General features: G+C 34.6%; 2 protein-coding genes across 3 annotated transcripts; one reads left to right on the forward strand and one right to left on the reverse strand.

The window, feature by feature from the left end:
- Nucleotides 1-4,781: 4,781 nt before the first annotated feature.
- On the reverse strand, nucleotides 4,782-7,091 carry LOC106405726 (BTB/POZ domain-containing protein At3g50780). The gene has a single exon (XM_013846265.3). The coding sequence runs from the start codon at nucleotides 6,631-6,633 to the stop codon at nucleotides 5,056-5,058; it is 1,578 nt and encodes a 525-aa protein (XP_013701719.2). The 5' UTR covers nucleotides 6,634-7,091; the 3' UTR covers nucleotides 4,782-5,055.
- A 3,960-nt stretch (nucleotides 7,092-11,051) lies between these two features.
- Nucleotides 11,052-15,220, forward strand: LOC125578412. Of its 2 annotated transcripts, none has more exons than XM_048741027.1 (9): nucleotides 11,052-12,534; nucleotides 12,624-13,025; nucleotides 13,126-13,266; nucleotides 13,352-13,399; nucleotides 13,477-13,545; nucleotides 13,634-13,708; nucleotides 13,805-13,873; nucleotides 14,468-14,602; nucleotides 14,700-15,220. In XM_048741027.1, the coding sequence occupies exons 1-9, from the start codon at nucleotides 11,683-11,685 to the stop codon at nucleotides 14,802-14,804; spliced, it is 1,896 nt and encodes a 631-aa protein (XP_048596984.1). In that variant the 5' UTR covers nucleotides 11,052-11,682; the 3' UTR covers nucleotides 14,805-15,220. The 2 variants fall into 2 exon arrangements, with proteins under 2 accessions (XP_048596984.1, XP_048596983.1); XM_048741026.1 differs by lacking the exon at nucleotides 13,805-13,873 and adding an exon at nucleotides 14,331-14,402 and having other exon boundaries at nucleotides 11,053-12,534.
- Nucleotides 15,221-19,460: the final 4,240 nt, after the last annotated feature.

Below are 19,460 nucleotides of genomic sequence, written 5' to 3' on the forward strand. Positions count from 1 at the left end.
TTCCTCTCTCTCAAAGGAGAAAAACTTTTCAAAGTTCCAATAAGTTTTCTAAAATGTATTATGTATAGCTCAGCTTTCTTCTAGCACCTCTTGTACTACTAACTTCATAATTTGTACAAGATCTACTTCAAATGTTTTCAAAGTTACTAGAGTCCATAACTTTTTATCTGATGAGTAAGCCAATGCTATTCTCCCTTCTTAAGAGAACTCCAGCGCCAAGTTTCTCACTTAATATCTCATAATTTAATAAGAAAGGCAAAAAAAAATGAGAGAAACATACGTACGGATTCTCAAATAATCGGTCATAACATACTCTTGGAACCTCTTTTGAAAACATGTCACTTGGTAAATGAATTTGATTTTTCTTTTTAAATAACAAACTAATATAACATATTATAATAAGAATATTTTATGTTTGAGAAATTCGATTTGAGGATCTCACGGCTGAGGTTTCTCTAACTCAGTGGAGAATGCTTTGTCGTCCTAGTCATTGTACTATCCATACAACACCGGAATGTAAACATTTCAAATCGACAATGGAATATGTGTAATTAATGCTTCTTTTCACTTGATCCATTGTTGTTACTAGCTTCATTTAGTATATGGACTCCAATGATGCATTTCCAACTAGTTAGTCAACCTATACGTACATAGGACTCCCTTTAGTTATTCTCCATGAATCAGTTCAGCTCCTAATGTTAAAAGGTGAAGCCCATAATCATGTTTGATGGTAACTTTATTACAACAAAATGTTATATAGATACAGATGGAGGTTTATCTCGGTCTCTTTGCTGTCATCATTACCAAGGATTCCTTCTTAATTCAGGCTTCACTGCTTTAACTTGATCTCCTAAACCAGTGTGAGAGCATTCACTATTTGTTACTTCTAAAATATGAGAAGCATATAAATTAAGTAGCGCACTTGAAAAATATGAAGGACAAAGAACAATTATACTAAAGGCATGAGTTGCCTAAGCAACATGAGCTCCACAAGAACCTAAGAAATAAAACACAATGAATTATATACAAAAGATAAAGAAACATGGAAGGAGATGATAAGAAATCAAATCATACCATCATGTGCAGCAAGCAACAAAATGATGGGAGTAGTGTTCTCGACAGTTTTGGTTACCATCTTGTCACCAATAATAAAACATTCATTTTCCTTAGTAATTCTAATTATTACTTTGGTCATCGCCAAACCGGCCTTGGAAGTGATGAAACCCACGATGAACCTGCTTCATGAACATCAAAATCCAAAATAAATAATTTTGTAGGAAAAAACTAACGTTTCAGTCTTTAGGTGGCTTTTTATGTATCTTAATTGGGATGTAAATCTTAATAATTTATGTGCCTGAATTTGACATGGATACTAGTTTTTAAAAAGGGTAAATCAACCTAATAACTACAAAAACAAGTAACATATGGAATGTGAAGAGGTGTAGTGCACAATATTTGTCATTTTTAAGGCGAAACAAAACAAATGAAACCAGGCAATCTTAATACCCATGAATCTCTTATATTTGAAATCAAATGAAGATATCCAAGTTGAAGTTGCATCACATCAGCTAATCAAACAATAAGAGAGACATTAAACTCATGAACAAACCCAAAATTCATGAGCAATGTTCAAAACATTTTCTTTTGATTAACTTTTAAAGTTTACACTATAGTATCTTACTTTGTATGTTATTTTAAAAAAATTCCTTTCATTAATTTTCAAAATTTTACAATACAAATCCAAAATTAATTATTTTGGATTAATCCAAGACGAAGTAGTCTTGGATTACTCTGTCTTCTCTAGACCTATGATTTCTTGCCTTACCTGAAATCACTCCTGATCATCAATGATAATCTTTAAACTCTTCTTCAATATTCCTTTCACCTTCCCTTGATCCTTCTCCTATATAAAGGCTATGCCTAAACTTAAGTCTTCCCAAAATCAAAACCTACTCTAAAGAAGCTACATCCATGGCCATGAAATCAACCGGAAAATGTAAGCTCCTCCACCAAAAAGTCTCAAGTTGCTGTTTATTTCAATGACGTCTCACCAGTACCAGCTCAATCAGATCGATCATGTGAGTTTGATCTTATCCAAAGTCTCAATTTCTTTTGTTCTTCAGGGAACTGATTTATTTTATTTTCAGTTAATTTTCTAGGTTATATTGATATGGTTTTTATTTTTTTTTAAGCTCTGTTTCATGTTGTAGTTTTTTATATTCTCAAAAATGCCGAAAAATAAAAAGTGTTACTTGCTGATCCCAAAGAGGCAAGAACTGCTATTAGAGAGATTCGCTTCTTTCGGTTCAATCCCATCGACATATATCGAGGGTAGTGGAGACTGGCACCGAGTAAGAAAAAGGAGGCTCCAGATGAGGTACCTAAGAACTAATTGTGTTTGACCTCTCTTTAAATTTAATAATTGTTTTTTCTTTTCAATGATTTAACCTTTAAAAACCATTTTCTTTTGATGATTTTCAGATTCAAGATCTTTGCAACACAAAAGCTAATCAAAGGAAAAAGACCACTTAACAAAAAAAAAACAAGTACGCTCTGCGTGGACTGAGGTCATTAGCTGTTGCAAGACGGACTGTACCTGAGGACAAAAAAAAAAGCTCTGGTGGTCCATGGGAATTAGTTGGTGGGTCGCCTTTGTTTGATCCTCCATGACATGATAGTGCATACACCATTAGAAGAGCTTCAGACCTTGGTGTCAACATCAATGATCACTGGTTAATATCTATCTACATACTTTAATATTTGACTTCAACCTTTCTTATGTTGTATTGTTTTTATAATAGGTGATCAAGTTACTATTGCCAAAGAGAGTTGACGTAAGCTCGGTATGGGATCAAACATGTATCCATAGCATCAGCTTCTCTACTTGGATAAGAAAGCTGATGCTTTTCTAATCTCTTGATTCCAAGTAAGTTTTATGCAGTTCTACAAATTCTTGAAAGCAGACCCCTCAGACAAAGTTATCCTAATCTTTTAAAATTATTCACTGCAGACTCTGAGCCATAACATTCAGCAAGAATACAGAGAAGTTGTAGAGAGGCGTGTGTTTACAGATTTTGAATAGGGATTCTGTCTAACGACTCAACTATTTCCAGTAATGATATCTGATATATACCTTTTGACATTTTTGGGTGTTTTGTTACTTCTTGACAATGGTAGTTACTCTCAACTAGCAGATGAAGAGGAAAGGACTTAAAACTCTGATTTTCTTAGTTTAAATTTATTAATTCTGTATTAGTATTGGGTCCATGATGATCTTTTCCTGTATGTAGACGGTGGATAGATCGATTGAAACTGGAGACAGTGAGCATATTTTTGAGAAATCAGTCATGGAGCATAGAAGATGGCAGGTTTGTATTTAGGTTTCGACAATAGTGTGACTACCTGTGCTACAAAACAAATGTTATGTGTGATTCAAGTTAGGTTTTTTTTTGCCTCCACGCATGCAGGTAATAAATTTTGGATACACTGGCTGAGATTCTGCAACGGCATGGTGCTTTCAGAGGCTTAGAGAAGAAACTCATCTACACTGTAGATTATAATAAAAATTGCTGAATCTGAAGGTGTCAAACAAGATGATGATTAAAGAATGCATTTGAAATCGGTAAGAGGTTCTTCCCATTCCACTTGTTCCTCCGTGGCACAATATCTTTTGTATTTAAGGTTTTTTTATGTGTGTTAGGTCCAGGTGCGACGGATCGGAAGAGGTGGAAGAGTTTCAAAACCAGACGAAAGGTAACTCTGCTACATATGTATTCTTAGAAAACATTGAATCGTTTGCATGAAGTGCTACTGTTCAATAAACATTAGTATCTAAAGAGTTTATTTGTACATCAACAACTGAAAAGATGTAGTATGACCCCAACAGGAATAGTGAGACAACCTTTTCGACCTTAAAAATGTATAAGTGAAGAAATTGGGACCATTGAGTTCTCTATGTCATTGAGCTCAATATATAGTAAGCTTGATGTAGATTTAGAGGAGACTCACCTATATTGACTAGAGAGAAGACAAGGTTAGCCAAAATAGAGGACATACCATCTCACTAACACCACTAAAAAGTAAAGGTATCTTTCCAAATATGTAGAGATCTTGCTCCAAACCCCTTTAACTAAGTGACTGCTACCCTTTATATTCACCAGTAAAGTCTCTTACAATATTACCAAGAAAAGAAGCTTGCTTTACTGTTTTCTTTTAGGACTCAATCACTACGGTTCTCACATAATTTTAAGTTTTAACTATCAATCTATAGTGACACCATTTCTAGCACTAATAAAGGCTTCAGAAAAAGTGCATAAATATTATTATTACTAGAAGTAACCATGTCAATAAATTTGAATCACATCAAAAGACCAAGTAGAACAAGAGATGAATGGGAAGCAAAGAGTAGAGAAGTCTGAAGATGGTGGAGAAAAGAATGGTGAAAATGCAATATTCAAGTGGACTACTCATAAGAAGAAAGTTGAAATAGGTACCCTTTTGTGTTCTTCGTCTGACTCTAGAGGTCAAAGTTCCAATTGAAATAGAGGAAACTGACAAGGATAATGTGAGACCTAAGTTGAGGTTGGTCTCATCTTCTAATGTCTCTGTGTTTTAGATGTTCCACTCAAACTCCAGATTCTATGATCTTCTCCTGATCTTCGTACTAATATCTTAAGCCTCCTTAATGTTCAAACCTTCAAAGATTTCAAGCTTTCATAACTGAAACCCATAGTTACAGGCCCATACGTGGTACAAACCAAACATTAAAATTGGTATAGAAATCGAATCAGAAATATATTTTTTTGTAATCAGAAATATACATCCAGTAACATTATACTTTCATGAAAAATGGAAAAATACAAAAACATCAAGAGAAAAAAAAACTCAACCACTAAAGCCATTACCTCTCCATGGTACGATATAAACCAAACCAAAACCAGAAACCAACCAAACCGGAAATCAAAGATCAGCAAAACCAAACACTTTCCAGTTTCCACAGCTAAGGTTATTCACTGTACAAATCTAACAAAGCTTTACTCAGCCTTCACAAAACCATCACTCTTTTGAAGTAGAATCCGTCTGAGACACCCCACTACCCTGACGATCTGAGTAAGGTCTAACAAACGATCTCCTCCACCAAACCTCAAAAGCTCTCTGCAGATTCGGACAACCATCTCCACCATTCAAGAAACTCCCAAGCCAAGACATCAAAATCCTCTGCTGATCTTCCAGCGGCAACGTCAGTATCGTCCTCCCTATCCCTTCCTCCACAAGCTTCCCATCGAACGATCTGCAACCGTGCTGCAGCCAGTTATAGTCCTTGAACAAAGGCTGCAGCCACGTGGTCAACAGCAAAAGCCTAGTGTCTTTCGAAGGCAGCAGCTCTCCTCTCCCTATCCCTACGAAGAGCCTAGACGTCACACGGCTTATGTGGTAACGAGACACCAAAGGAACCTTCTCGTGTAACAAAGCTAGCTCCTTTTGGTTAGCCCACGTGACTGAAAACTCCTCTGCTGCTTGCCTTTCCGCCAACACATCAAGCAGCCACGTGAGGTTATCAGCTTCCACACCTATCTGTTTAGCATCACTCTCGTCCTGTCTGAACAGAGACAAGACCATGTCTAAACATCTCTGGCAAGAGGAGTAGATCGTCTGGTTGAAATTCTCAGCTACATTGTTCCCGTTCTGTTCCCTGAGAAGCTTCAGAACAATAGACTTCATCTCGCGGCGGCTCTTCTCCTCTTTGCTTCTCAACACAAGCTCGATGATGCGTGAGAGCGTCTCTTTAGGCGGATCCACAGAAGAGGAAGCAACTCTTTTTAACACAGGAGTAGTCACAACACTAACACCAACACCTTCTGTCTTCAACCTAAGTATCGAAGAGATCACTTTCTCCTCTTCCTCTTCACCAACCCAAGGCACAGCTTCTAAATAATCCAAACAAGACTGAACACAAGAACCGAAGCCAAGAAGCTCCGCAACGTTAAGGACACGGAGGACTCTGCTCACGTTCTGTTTCATAAGCCTTTGCTTCATGTCTTTACAGTACATAAGCCCAACGGTCTCAACGTAGATCTCAGCGTCTTCGCAGCTCTCGATCTCAAGACAGGCGAAAACAGAGTCTTTATCGGAGAGTTTCTTAGCGAAGAAGCTGCTGTGATCAACAAGGACCTTCTTGTGAACACTCAGCTTCACGCAGAAGCCTTGCTTCCCCACCAGAATCACTTTAGCGTCGCTGCTCCCTGGCTCACCGAACTCGATGGCCACTTTCCTCGGTAAAGTCTCGACCTTTTGCCTCTCTGGACGCTCTTGGACCGTCACCGGGACGGCGATGCTGTGATGGGTGGTCTCTTCTGAGTTGCTCTGTTGTTGTTGCTGCTCGTCTGAAGCGATGACGGATCTAATAGTCGTGGAGGAGGGTCTCTTCTCCTTCTCCTTCTCCTTCTCGGCGGGCTTCTTCTCGGTCGGAGAGTGTTTGGGTTTGTGGAGAGAGTGGTGAGATTTGAGAGTCTTTTGGAAAGCTACGGGAGAAGGGCAACACCAGAAGCCTTCAGGAGTTACAGCTACTGGTACACTCCTGATCTTGGTTTGTCCTTGCTGCTCTGCTTTTGTTATCTTCTTGATCTCAGCCATTGTTGAGTGAGAGAGAGAGGAAAGGTTTAAGCTTTCACACCATTAACAAGAAAGGGACCCAGAAGGATACAATCTAAGAAACAGAGTCAATTGCAGAGATTGGGGTTAAGTAAGAACTATAAACCCTAGAGATTAGAACAAGCAGCTGTGTAGTAGAGATTGAATGATTTGAAGGTAATAATGGTGTTTGAAGAATGAAAAGAAGGAAGCTTTTAATCTGTAAACAATGGAATTTCAAAAAGAAGAGAGTAAAGCCAAGAAAGGACGAGAAAGAGATGCATCAAATGGGTTGTCTCTCCAACTCGATTCCTTTATCTTCACTTTACTTTTGTCTCCTCACTCTCTCTCTCTCTCTCTCTCTTATCGCATGATTTTGTTGATTACATGTGTTTGTGGGCCTTCCACCAAAAATATTCTCTCTCTTTCTCTCTCTAAAAACAGTTCTCTATTGTGACCACACAGCCACGCCATCTTCTCTCTCACTCTCTCTCTCTCTCTCTCTCTCTCTCTCTACATCGTTATTGCTGTTTAAAATTTTGATTAAAAGAGGAGGATAATAATAATCAAAATTTAAAGTAAAAGTTGTTGTGTGTTTTGCTCATGTTCATGTGGGACAGATACAGTCCTCTTTATTTGTTAATCTTGATTCTCGATGATGCTTACAAAACAAACCATCACTTTCTTGAAGATTATGCCATTGCACATGCTATCATGTACTATTAAATTGGTTTATGGTTAACAAGGTTCATTAATTACTGTAACCTTATAGGTTATAGCTGTTTTCTTTCTTTTTTGTTTTGCCAAAGGCTATTATAGCGTAAAACCTTGTTTTCTTTTTAATCGAAGAATATAAAATATTCCATATTTGGATTGTGAGCTCCATAAATTTAGGGGGTTAGTTGAGTAGTTAGTTTATTTTGCATAGTTTATTCGCATACTATGCCATAGAGTATCGGCTTGCCTTTATAGTTGAACAAGAACTACTGGGAGTTCGCTATCATTTAAATTTTAGAATTAGATCTTATTATTATACTGTGTGGCTGCTAGTGCGATGTATAATGTCCACCAACCAATATTTTAACACTGTATAATTTACTTTTTATTTATTTTACATACGTACATCACTTATATTGCTGAATTTTTTAAGAAAAAATATTGCTGAAGTTGTATATCCGATAAGGTTATTATATGTCACAAAACCCTCTCTCTTTTTTAGCAAGGGTTTGTCACAAAACCATTTTCAAATAGGACGTTCGCACTTTGCATCGTATAATTGTATTTGTATTCATGGTTAGAGGCTTAAAGCTAAAATTAATAAATCACGAAATAAGAATATTCTTATTCTCACCCATTATAAAAAAGAGAATATTATTATGTTCTGTTTATATTTTATCATTTGAGAAAAATATGAAAATATGTGACAAAGAAGATTTGATGGCATTTGCTGGAAGCTAGACCCACGAATAAAGAAGAAGCATAAGGACTCTTGATGTCATCTGTTCCCCCAACTTCATTATTCCAGTGCCAATTAAAATGGGTAAATCTTCTTTTTTACTGCAACGAAATTAATAATTTCTCACATCTATACTATACTAAAAGGAGATATAAGTCATGGAGAGAGTGTCCACATAGGATAGAAAAATCAACCAATCAGAGAATCCGAAATTGCCATGTCATCTCATTTATTTTTCGTAAAAAATAAAAAAACAATGCGAAGGTGAGAATCGAACCCGGGTTAGTATGATATATATATATATATATAGGACAGTTACCACTAAGCCATTGAAACTTTCTTGGACACATATACAAGAACCACTAAGTATATAATCACAAATTTTTATGTACATTTACAATAATATGAATTCAACTTTCAAGACTCCGATACTTTGTTTTGTAAAAAAAAATAAGTAAGTGACTAAGCTAATATATTCTTATAAAGTGTGAGAACGTTGACAAATATGAAAAAACATAGATTTTTGTTTTCGTGACAAAGTTAAGAATTTTGTAAAAGTAAGTTTAACATATAAATTTTCGTGACAAATATGAAAAAACATAGATTTTTGTAAAATTTTGACAAAACAACTCATAACATACTTTTCTAATGTCTTAATAAAATATTATTTAAGGGTGCAATAATTAAATATATTAATTCAATAAATTTTGTAATTTATAGACAAAACAATAACACAACAAATTTTGAAACATTTGTTTAACCTATCAATTTTTTTTTCATGAGAATCCAACTAAACAAGATAAAAATAATAATTAGATTTAACAAATATTTAATTACCATTTTATTCAATTTCGATTAATTTCAAATTATCATAATGTATCTTTTTGAAGTTACAAATATGAAAAAGCATAGATTTTTGTACAATTTCACAAAACAACTCAAAACGTATTTTTATAATGTCTTAATAAAATATTATTTAAGGATGCAATAATTAAATATATTAATTCAATAAATTTTATAATTTATAGACAAAACAATACCACAACAAATTTTGAAACATTTGTTTAACCAATCGATTTTTTTTTTCATGAGAATCCAACTAAACAATTAGATTTACAAATATTTAATTACCATTTTATTCAATTTTGATTCATTTTAAATTGTAATAATGTATATTTTTGAAGTTACAAAAAAATAATGTTCTTTCTTTATTACACTAGCATTATATATAGATTCTATATACACAAAATAAATATAATATAACAACATAAACTTGCTTTACCCGATTCATATGAAAACTTTTTAAGTTATCCACCAAAGCAAATTAATTAAATCAATGAAATTGTTAAAATACAGCAAATTAATATATAATTTTATTTTAAATTAAATTATTTAAAAAATGTATTTTCGTTAAAACAAAATAATAAATAAGTAAAACTGATTTGATGGTAATTTTTATGATATATATATATATATATATCAATTCTGTGAAAGAAATAGAAGCTTAATATGGAAAAAAATCTTAAATACAAAAACCTCTAAAAATTAACAAAAAAAACTAATAAATTAAACTATGATATCACTTAAAAGCGTCTTTGACCATATTAATAAAATATTTAAGCGATAATTAGACAAATTTGATTTTTTTTCCAGCAACAAGTTTATTATTAATTAGCATCAGTTATTTCAAGATGTTTAAGAAATGGTGGACAAAAAAATAGGATGGACATTAATGATATATGAACTATGAATAGTACTTTGTGAAGCAGACTTAGATAACATATCTGCACATCCATTTTCAGTCCTTTTTTATGCCTAAATTCAATTTCTTCAGAGTAGTTATTCCACAAATAGATCGTATGAGATATTGTTTTGATATGTAGATTTGTTTTTTCAATGTTAAGAAGATTGATAACTGTAAAAATGTCTCCTTCGTATATGATATGTCTATAACCGAGTCTCCAACATGAGACAAGTTTGTTTAAAAAGTAAATAATTTTATTTTTCTTATATTATATAATCAATATATATTATTTACTGATAATAAATATATAGTTATTCATCTATCACAAATATCTATGCAAATATGTGAATCAAGTATAACAATCAAACAACATAATGATTTCCACAAAGAAAATTTAAAAAATATATTTATGTTATGTAGTCATATTTTATATTTTTTAAATAATGTAATACAATATTATACATTATTTTTTTAGAATTGAGAAATACATATATCACTTAGACAAATTAAGTGATAATTAAACAAATTTGATTTTTATTTTGTGAGCAAAAAGTTTATTATTAATTAGCATTACTTATTTCAAGATGTTTAAGAAATGATGGACAAAAAAATAGGATGGACATAAATGATATATGAACTATAAATAGTTTTTTGTAAAGCTGACTTAGATAACCCATATGCATATCCATTTCCAGTCCTTTTTGATGCATAAATTCAATTTCTTCAAAACAGTTATTCCACAAAGAGATCGTATGAGATATTGTTTTAATATTCAGATTTGTTTATTGATTGTTAAGAACATTGATAAGTGTAAAAATGTTTCATTCGAATATGATATGTCTATAACCGAGTCCCCAACATGAGACAAGTTTATTAAAAAGTAAATAATTTCATTTTTCTTATATTATATAATAAATATATATTATTTACTGATAATAAAAATATAGTTATTCATCTATCACAAATATCTATGCAAATATGTGAATTAAGTACAACAATCAAACAACATAATGATTTCCACAAAGAAAATATAAAAAATATATTTATGTTATGTAGTCTTATTTTCTATTCTTTAAATAATATAATACAATATTATACATTATTTTTTAGAATTGAGAAATACATATAATATCTTATCCGCGCGTAGCGCGGTTAAAAAATCTAGTGAGCATAATAATAATAGATCAAGCTACTCGAAGCTAAGTTAAAGGGCAATTGTCAATAATAGCACCTTTTGAAGTTTTCCTTCCCAAACTAGCACTCAGGATTAGAAGTCACAAAAATAGGTTTCATTAAAGGGGTAATTTACCTTTATACCCTTTGTTATAAGAATAGAAAAAAAAAACATTTCATTTCATTCGATCGCGAATCTTCTCCGGCTCCTCTCGGGAATCTTCACCCTCACCGGCACTGTCGTCTCCGACTCGGGAATCGTCGTCTCCGGCTCGGGAATCATCTTCTCCGACTCGGGAATCGTCGTCTCCGGCTCGGGAATCATCTTCTCCGACTCGGGAATCGAAGTCTCCGGCTCGGGAATCATCTTCTCCGGCTCGCTAATCGTCTTCTCCGGCTCGCTAATCATCTTCTCCGGCTCGATAATCATCTTCTCCGGCTATCTAATCATCAGCGTCACACTCTCTACTCTCAAAATCGGTAACTTTTTAAAATTAGGGTTTTTGAATTAAAATTTGGGAAGCTTGCGTTTTGATTTTGATTTGTGTGTTACTCGTTCTTATTAACAAGCGAAGCAAATGAAGACTTTTGTGTTGTTTTGTATTTGTGTTATTTCAGGAAAGCCTTCCAGAAAAGTTTGAAATTTTTTTTTTCCTTGTTTACGCAGGATAGAAACAAGATGGGAGATTCAGTACCTCTAAAACTAGCACTGCCAGAGCTGAAGTATCCTATTGGTTCACAGCCAAAAGAAAAGTCAGCAATCAACCAATACTCTGGTTCAGATTATATCTCTATTGTCAAAAGCATCCTAAAACCAGATGAGATGATAAGAGTCCGAGGATCATTTCTGGGACCTGTAATGAAGCTCAGTGAGAGAGGATTGAAGTTATCAGCAAAGATAGTCTACGCCATTCTCACTAGAAGCATCGTTTCTGTCAAGGAGAATGAAGGCTGGTTCCATTTCGGTGCGCAGCCAATGAGGTTCTCTATAAGAGAATTTCATATGATGACAGGCTTGAAATGTAGTGGTGCATTAGAAGGACCACGAAGGGAAACCGAGAGATTTAATTGGGAATTGCTAAAGGGGCGTAGTCATAAGTTAAGTGACGTGGTGGACCAGCTCAGAAACACAAGAGAAGATGCTTCTGAGGAGAGAATATGCCTCGCAATGCTCATCCTGGTAGAGAGCATATTATTGCGGAAGAGCAAAGGAGGGAGTTTTCCTTTGGAATATGCGAAAAATGCACAGGATATGACATATCCATGGGGAAAAGAGGCTTACATTGTGCTCCTGAAGTCAATTCAAAACGCTGTCGCGAATCATTTGGAGAATAAATCCAAATTTGAGTTGCAAGGTTATCCTCTAGTATTCCTTCTTTGGATACTAGAGTCGATTCCTTTGCTAAGGAATAAGTTCAGTAAGTGTGTACCAACAGTTGAGGTTCCTGGGCCGACTTACTTGTGTGAAAAATACACTGAGATAGAGAATCCATCACTTGATAGGGTTTTACAGGTTGAAGCTGATACAAAGGTAAGCTTTTCCAAGTATATGTTTCTCAGTTTATTTGGCTTTTTCTTTTTAATATGTTTCTCATTGGTCTTTTTTTGAAATATTCTCAGCTGAAGGTCCATTGCATACTACCTTCTATTCCTCATGATCCAGAAGATGATATCTCCATTGAAGACAAATATAGTGACGAGTTGGAAACAGTGAAAGATGTAACAAAGAAAGGGTACAAGATTACAGCCGATGACTGGGAAAATAGGTGTGTAGACACATTTGACACATTGGATGCTCTTATTCAAATGATGGCAAATAAGGAGACTGGCCAAGCTTCTACTCCGATTGATGAGGATTCAGTAAATGAAAAAGTGAACAGGATCATCACGGTAATGGAGGAGAATCTGAAGAGCATGAAGGATCGAATGTCATTACTGGAAGAAGAAAACATACATCTTAGAGCTCGTGTGTCAGAGTTGGAAGGAAACAGCAATGTTTTTCCCACTAACGTGACACAAAAGGTAAATTCTCAAAACATCTTCTTTTACATTTGCATTTTCAAGTATTTTTTGGAAGATCTTGTACATATTCTTGAATGCCTTCCTAATATTTGACAAACAGCGATCCAGTGGGACACCTTTATCTCCAATGTCTCACACGCAACCATCCAGTGGGACACCTTTATCTCCAATGTCTCACACGCAACCATCGAGTGAGACACCTTTATCTCCAATGTCTCAACAGCCTAATTTGACACATGAGGTATGTAACCAATAAATATTGTTGAGTTTTGAAGTAATATTTGGAAAGCTTTTGTACTTCTTGAATGCATTCCTGATTTTTGCAGGAGACAATGATTGAATCAGCTGCATCTCCAAAGTCTCAACAAAATGAGGTATATGCTCAAAAATTATTAAGAAAATATTTGGAAATTCTTGTACAAAATCCTGAATGCCTTCCTGATTTTTGCAGGATTACACGCAATCATCGAGTGAGACGCCTTTATCTCCAATGTCTCAACAGCCTAATTTGACAAATGAGGTATGTAACCAATAAAATATTGTTGAGTTTTGAAGTAATATTTGGAAGCTTTTGTACATATTCTAGAATGCATTCTTGATTTTTGCAGGACACAATGAATGAATCAGATGATGAAACTCCTGCCCTTGATACTCAAGTATTCTCTCCTAATCTGACAAAAGAGGTATATGCTCAATGATATTGTTTTCACAGTTGGAGTTTACAAATTAGTTTTGGGTGATTTTTTTTTACATATAAAGGCTTTTCTGATTTTTGACAGAAAGAAACAGAAACGTCTACCGGTGAGAGGCCATCCAATCCTAATCAAGATGGAAAACCAGATGATGAGGTAATATTTATTCTAGAAATTATAGTTGAATGTATTCATGATGGCCATTCCTGATATTTTTTTGCAGATTGTGAGAGAGAAATTAACAAGTGAGTCACCTGCTAGTCAGAGTCAAGTTTTGCAGAAAGAAACAGTAGAAATGAATGAGACACCTTCTTCTCCAATAGCTGCAAAGAGTATTGAAACTCCCGTTTATACTCCAAGTCAGACTCAGCAGGTACATGGTCAAAAAAAATCTTGGATTTTTAAGTTAATGTTTGAAAGCTTTAGAACGTACTCTGGATTGACTTCGTGATAATTTTTACAGATTGAGAGAGAGCCATCGGATGACACGCCTGCCCTTGATACTCAAGTTTTTACTCCTAATCTGACAAAAGAGGTATATGCTCAATGACAGTTGGAGTTTACAATTAGTTTTGGGTGATTTACATATATAGACCTTTCTAATTTTTGGCAGAGGGAAACACAAACCTCTACTGATGAAACGCCACCCAAAACTAATCAAGGAGAAGGAAAACCAGATGATGAGGTAATATTTACTCTAGAATTATAATTGAATGTATTCATGATGGCCTTTCCTGATATTTTTTGCAGATTGTGATTGAGTCACCTGCTGCTCAGACTCAAGTTTTGCAAAAAGAAACACTGGAAATGAATGAGACACCTTCTTCTCCAATATCTCCAAAGAGTATTGAGACTCAAGTTTTTACTCCAATTCAGAAACAGCAGGTAAATGTTCAAAAAATCTTGGAGATTTCAAGTAATGTTTGAAAGCTTTTGTACGTGTTTTTGATCCCCTACCTGACTTTTTTTTGTTTTTTTGCAGACGGTAACAGAGGAAACGTATGAGGCTACACAGCCATTGACTGAGATCATTTCAGCAAACAATAAAAAGGTAAGCATAGAAATGTCTTTCATAAGTACAACTTGAATTTTAAATTGTAGAAACTTCTTCATAACTACCTCTTTTATTTTACTGTTATTACAGGAGGATACACATGCTGTGCATTACAGACCCTCCTCTGTAAGAAGAGCAGACGCAGAGTGTGAATCCAAGTGAAGGAGATGGTGATAAAAAGGTATGAAATATTTATACATCATACTAGGAATTAAGATATAAATGTATCTGAATTTTTGTCATTCAAAAAGGGGAAGGGGAAGGCTGTCGCTTGTAAGAAAAATGAAGCAGCTGGTCCATCAGAAGATGTTGTTGGGAAAATGGCAAAAGAGGTAATAAAAATGAATAAGATCCACTTGAATTGAAGTTCAGGTCAATAGTTTGATATATCGGTTTTGTTTCACAGATGGAAGTAAAGCAGGGTAAGAGTGTGAAACCAAGTCAAGACGATCATGCAAAAAGGTATAAAAAATATTTTTACTTCATATTAGGAAGGCATTCAAGTATAAAGATAAAAATGATCCTGAATTTTTGTCTTTATTTTTAATTAAAGGGGAAGCCACATGTTGGTAAGAAGAAGAAAGCAAATGCTCAGCCAGTAGATTTGCTTCCTTTTCTACAGCGAGAAGAGAAGAGGCCAATACGACCTAGAAACCCTCCTATACCTGTAACACCTGAGGTAATCCTTCCAATTGATCCATTTGTGACACCTGAATTTCCTCGGTTTTCAAGGCTTGCACACTGGATGGATCTACGGGGCATATATCGTGTGTAAGCAACTTTTTGTCCTCGCATAAATATTCCTAATTTATTTTGTAAAAGTTTCGATTGATACTAGTTAATTTTATCAACTACAGACCGTTTTATATCAATGGAAAAGAAATTGAAAAAGAGTTCTTTCAAAAAATGGACGATGCAGAAAAAAATCTCAACAAAGAGGTAATCAACACTCTGTTTCTGTCTTTCTATTTGATTGTGTCATATGTTTAGGAAGAGGTTGAGTTGAGCTATGCTAGATGTCCATGTTATAGCAGTTCTATATGAAGTTTCTAATTATATTGTTACATTGGCAGCACATAAATGTTGCATTTGAAATGCTAAATTGTAAGAGGGTTGAGCAAGGTGCTTGGTTCCGCAACAACAATCTTCCAGCAGCATGCTTTGTACCAGTCGATTTCTTAGAAGTGGTTGGATACGCTTATGAATCTGTCAGGAAGCCACATAAGAAAAAAAAAAGTTATTGGAGGGCTGTGTAGGCGAACTTGTGAAAGGTTTAATACATCCAAAGAAGGTATGGCTGGAAGATGTTGATGTTATATATGGTGTCATTGAAGATAAGTTGAGCTGTCACTATATTGGGGTAGAGATACAATTGATGGACAACACAATCACACTCTTCCATTGTGGTCTTCCAAAAGCAAATATCAAACGTGCTCTTAATAAAATCCAAGAACTGGCAGGTAAAAATATTAGCTAATTTAGAAAATAAAAGTTTGTCACTTGCTGCTTGTGATTGTGATGCATTTTTACATATTCATTTTGTTGTCTGTTGGTGATTGATTTATTGTATAATTTTGGGTATTTATGACAGTGTTGATTAATGCCATAAAGATGGAACTTCTTGGTGAAGAGGTTAATTTCGAAGATATCAGTCCATTTGAAGTTAAGTTTGCAGAAGGGCTTCCAAAAACAAAATTTCCATACAACTGTGGTATTTTTGTTGTGAAGATGCTGGAATGCAGGTCACTGGGATTGAAGAGCATGGCTAATATAAATGATGAAACTGCGATGGACTTACGAAGCAAGCTATGTTGTGAGATCTTCGACCAGTTTATGGATAAAGATTTCCAGGAAGGTCAAAGGAAGTGAAAATGTCATATTTGTTCTGTTTTCTACACTGTTTTTCTACTTTGATATTAATTATCCCTAACGTTTAAGTTTAAGTTTGTAATGAATTATCCCTAACGTTTTTTTCATTTAGATTGTTATTGAAAATTTTTTTAGGATGTATTGATGAATTGTCAAATGCTTATGGTACTTTTAGGATGGGTTTCCAGAAAAAGAGTGAGAAAGCAAAATGCACCAAAGCCTAGCATATTCCTTTAAAGTTTACAAAAAAAATGAAAAAGAAAGTGATCCGATGTTGATTGAACTCGTGAACTCTCGAAAGATGAATCAAAGTGTGCAGCCACTGTGCCAAGGGTGTTATACTTGCCAAAAGATATAATAAAACGATAATAACTTGTAACTTTTGAATATTTAATTAAAAACAGAAAAAAGTGAAAATATACACAACGGGAATCGAACACGGCTTATTGTGTGATAAGGGTACACTAAGAGTAAAAGGGCTTGCCACTAGGCTATGGTGGATATTCGATATCAGAGTAAATGTGAACTTATTTATTCACAGACGATAGATTTATATGATCTGGATAACATTTTAAGTATTCAGGATAGCTTTCCAAAAACAAATTCCTTTAAAGTTTACAAAAAAAAAAATGAAAAAGAATGTGATCTGATGTTGATTGAACTCGTGAACTCTCGATAGATTAATCCAAGTGTGCAGCCGTTGTACCAAGGGTCTTATACTTGCCAAAAGCTACAATAAAACGAAAATAACGTTTGAATATTTAATTAAAAACAAAAAAAAATGTGAGTATACACAACAGGGATCGAACACGACTTATTGTGTGATAAGGGTACACTAAGAGTAGAAGGGCTTGCCACTAGGCTACGTTGGTTATTCGATAACAGAGTAAATGTGAACTCATTTATTCACAGACGATAGATTTATATAATCTGGATATCATTTTATGTATTCAGGATGGCTTTCCAAAAACAAATAAGCAAATCAGATAACCAAGTTATAAGAACACTAGGCCAAACCATTACAAAATAGTGAAAAACATTGAACAAGTTTTTTATTTAGGTTGTTAATTGAAGAAACAACACAAGAGAAACAAAAGTGCTTATTCATTTAAAATAAAAACTGAAAATCAAACATAATGTGGTCCTTAAAAACATAAAAAGAGAAGACGATAACATGAAATTACTCATGATGGAGCCAACTTTCGCCAAGTTTATCCCAATCAGGGACTTTGACCTTCACATCAGCAAGCATTCCTTCCGCTTCCGAGTGCTCTTCTTTGAGTTTCTCCAACTCAGCAGTTAAATCAAATTTTCCATCAGCTTTGATAATATCTTCAAGCAACTCGATTTGGACAGCAATTGAATTTGCTTTGCTGGATGCAAGATTCCAATCATTCTCAGATAGCCTGTATTCGTTGGACAAACGAAGAAGAGCCCTGTAATGTTCCACAGTTTCCTTCTTCCCCTTCTTGAAACCTTCGGCGGCATCACATCCGTAAACCTCCTCTATGGGACGCTTCATCATCTTCTTTGAACTTCCTTCCATTGAAACTTTGTCCTGCAACAAAATCGAAACTAAGATGTTACGATAAAATAGAAATAGAAAAAAGTTCATGAATTGAATGGAAAATGAGAAAAATCGAAAACTAACTTGTATTGCAAAAGGATATATCAAGCGAAATGAAGTGAGTGAATAAAAGGTCTGATATCGTCCCTTATATTTATAGAACAAAAAGGAACTCTTCGATTATTGAAGTCAGTTAAAATAAACTCTTGATTATTGTGGAACTCTTCGATTATTGAAGTCAGTTACTGAAATAACCAATCATATAACACCCAATCTTGACGAAAAGAAACTCTTCGGTGACTGAGTTACATGATGTCGTTTGGAAGAGACTCTTCGATTCCTGTGATATATGTTTGAACAAAAAAAAAAAAATCACCCATTACTCGTAGGAGAGTCGAACCCGGGTCGATCAAATGTTTCGGTATCATAGGTTTCGTGGTTTAGCCGCTAGGCTGAGGAGAATCATCTGTTAGTTGCTTCCACATAATTGAATTTACCCATACAATTTATAGTATAAATACATTGGAAAGATCTTTGATAGTTCAGGATGGGCTTCCGATTGCGACAAATGTGATTCCTGAGATATATGTTTGAACAAAAAAAAAAAAATCACCCATTACTCGTAGGAGAGTCGAACCCGGGTCGATCAAATGTTTCGGTATCATAGGTTTCGTGGTTTAGCCGCTAGGCTGAGGAGAATCATCTGTTAGTTGCTTCCACATAATTGAATTTACCCATACAATTTATAGTATAAATACATTGGAAAGATCTTTGATAGTTCAGGATGGGCTTCCGATTGCGACAAATGTGATTCCTGAGATATATGTTTGAACAAAAAAAAAAAAATCACCCATTACTCGTAGGAGAGTCGAACCCGGGTCGATCAAATGTTTCGGTATCATAGGTTTCGTGGTTTAGCCGCTAGGCTGAGGAGAATCATCTGTTAGTTGCTTCCACATAATTGAATTTACCCATACAATTTATAGTATAAATACATTGGAAAGATCTTTGATAGTTCAGGATGGGCTTCCGATTGCGACAAATGTGATTCCTGAGATATATGTTTGAACAAAAAAAAAAAATCACCCATTACTCGTAGGAGAGTCGAACCCGGGTCGATCAAATGTTTCGGTATCATAGGTTTCGTGGTTTAGCCGCTAGGCTGAGGAGAATCATCTGTTAGTTGCTTCCACATAATTGAATTTACCCATACAATTTATAGTATAAATACATTGGAAAGATCTTTGATAGTT

This window comes from Brassica napus, chromosome A9, assembly GCF_020379485.1.
Source record: "Brassica napus cultivar Da-Ae chromosome A9, Da-Ae, whole genome shotgun sequence".
Lineage (NCBI taxonomy): Eukaryota > Viridiplantae > Streptophyta > Magnoliopsida > Brassicales > Brassicaceae > Brassica > Brassica napus.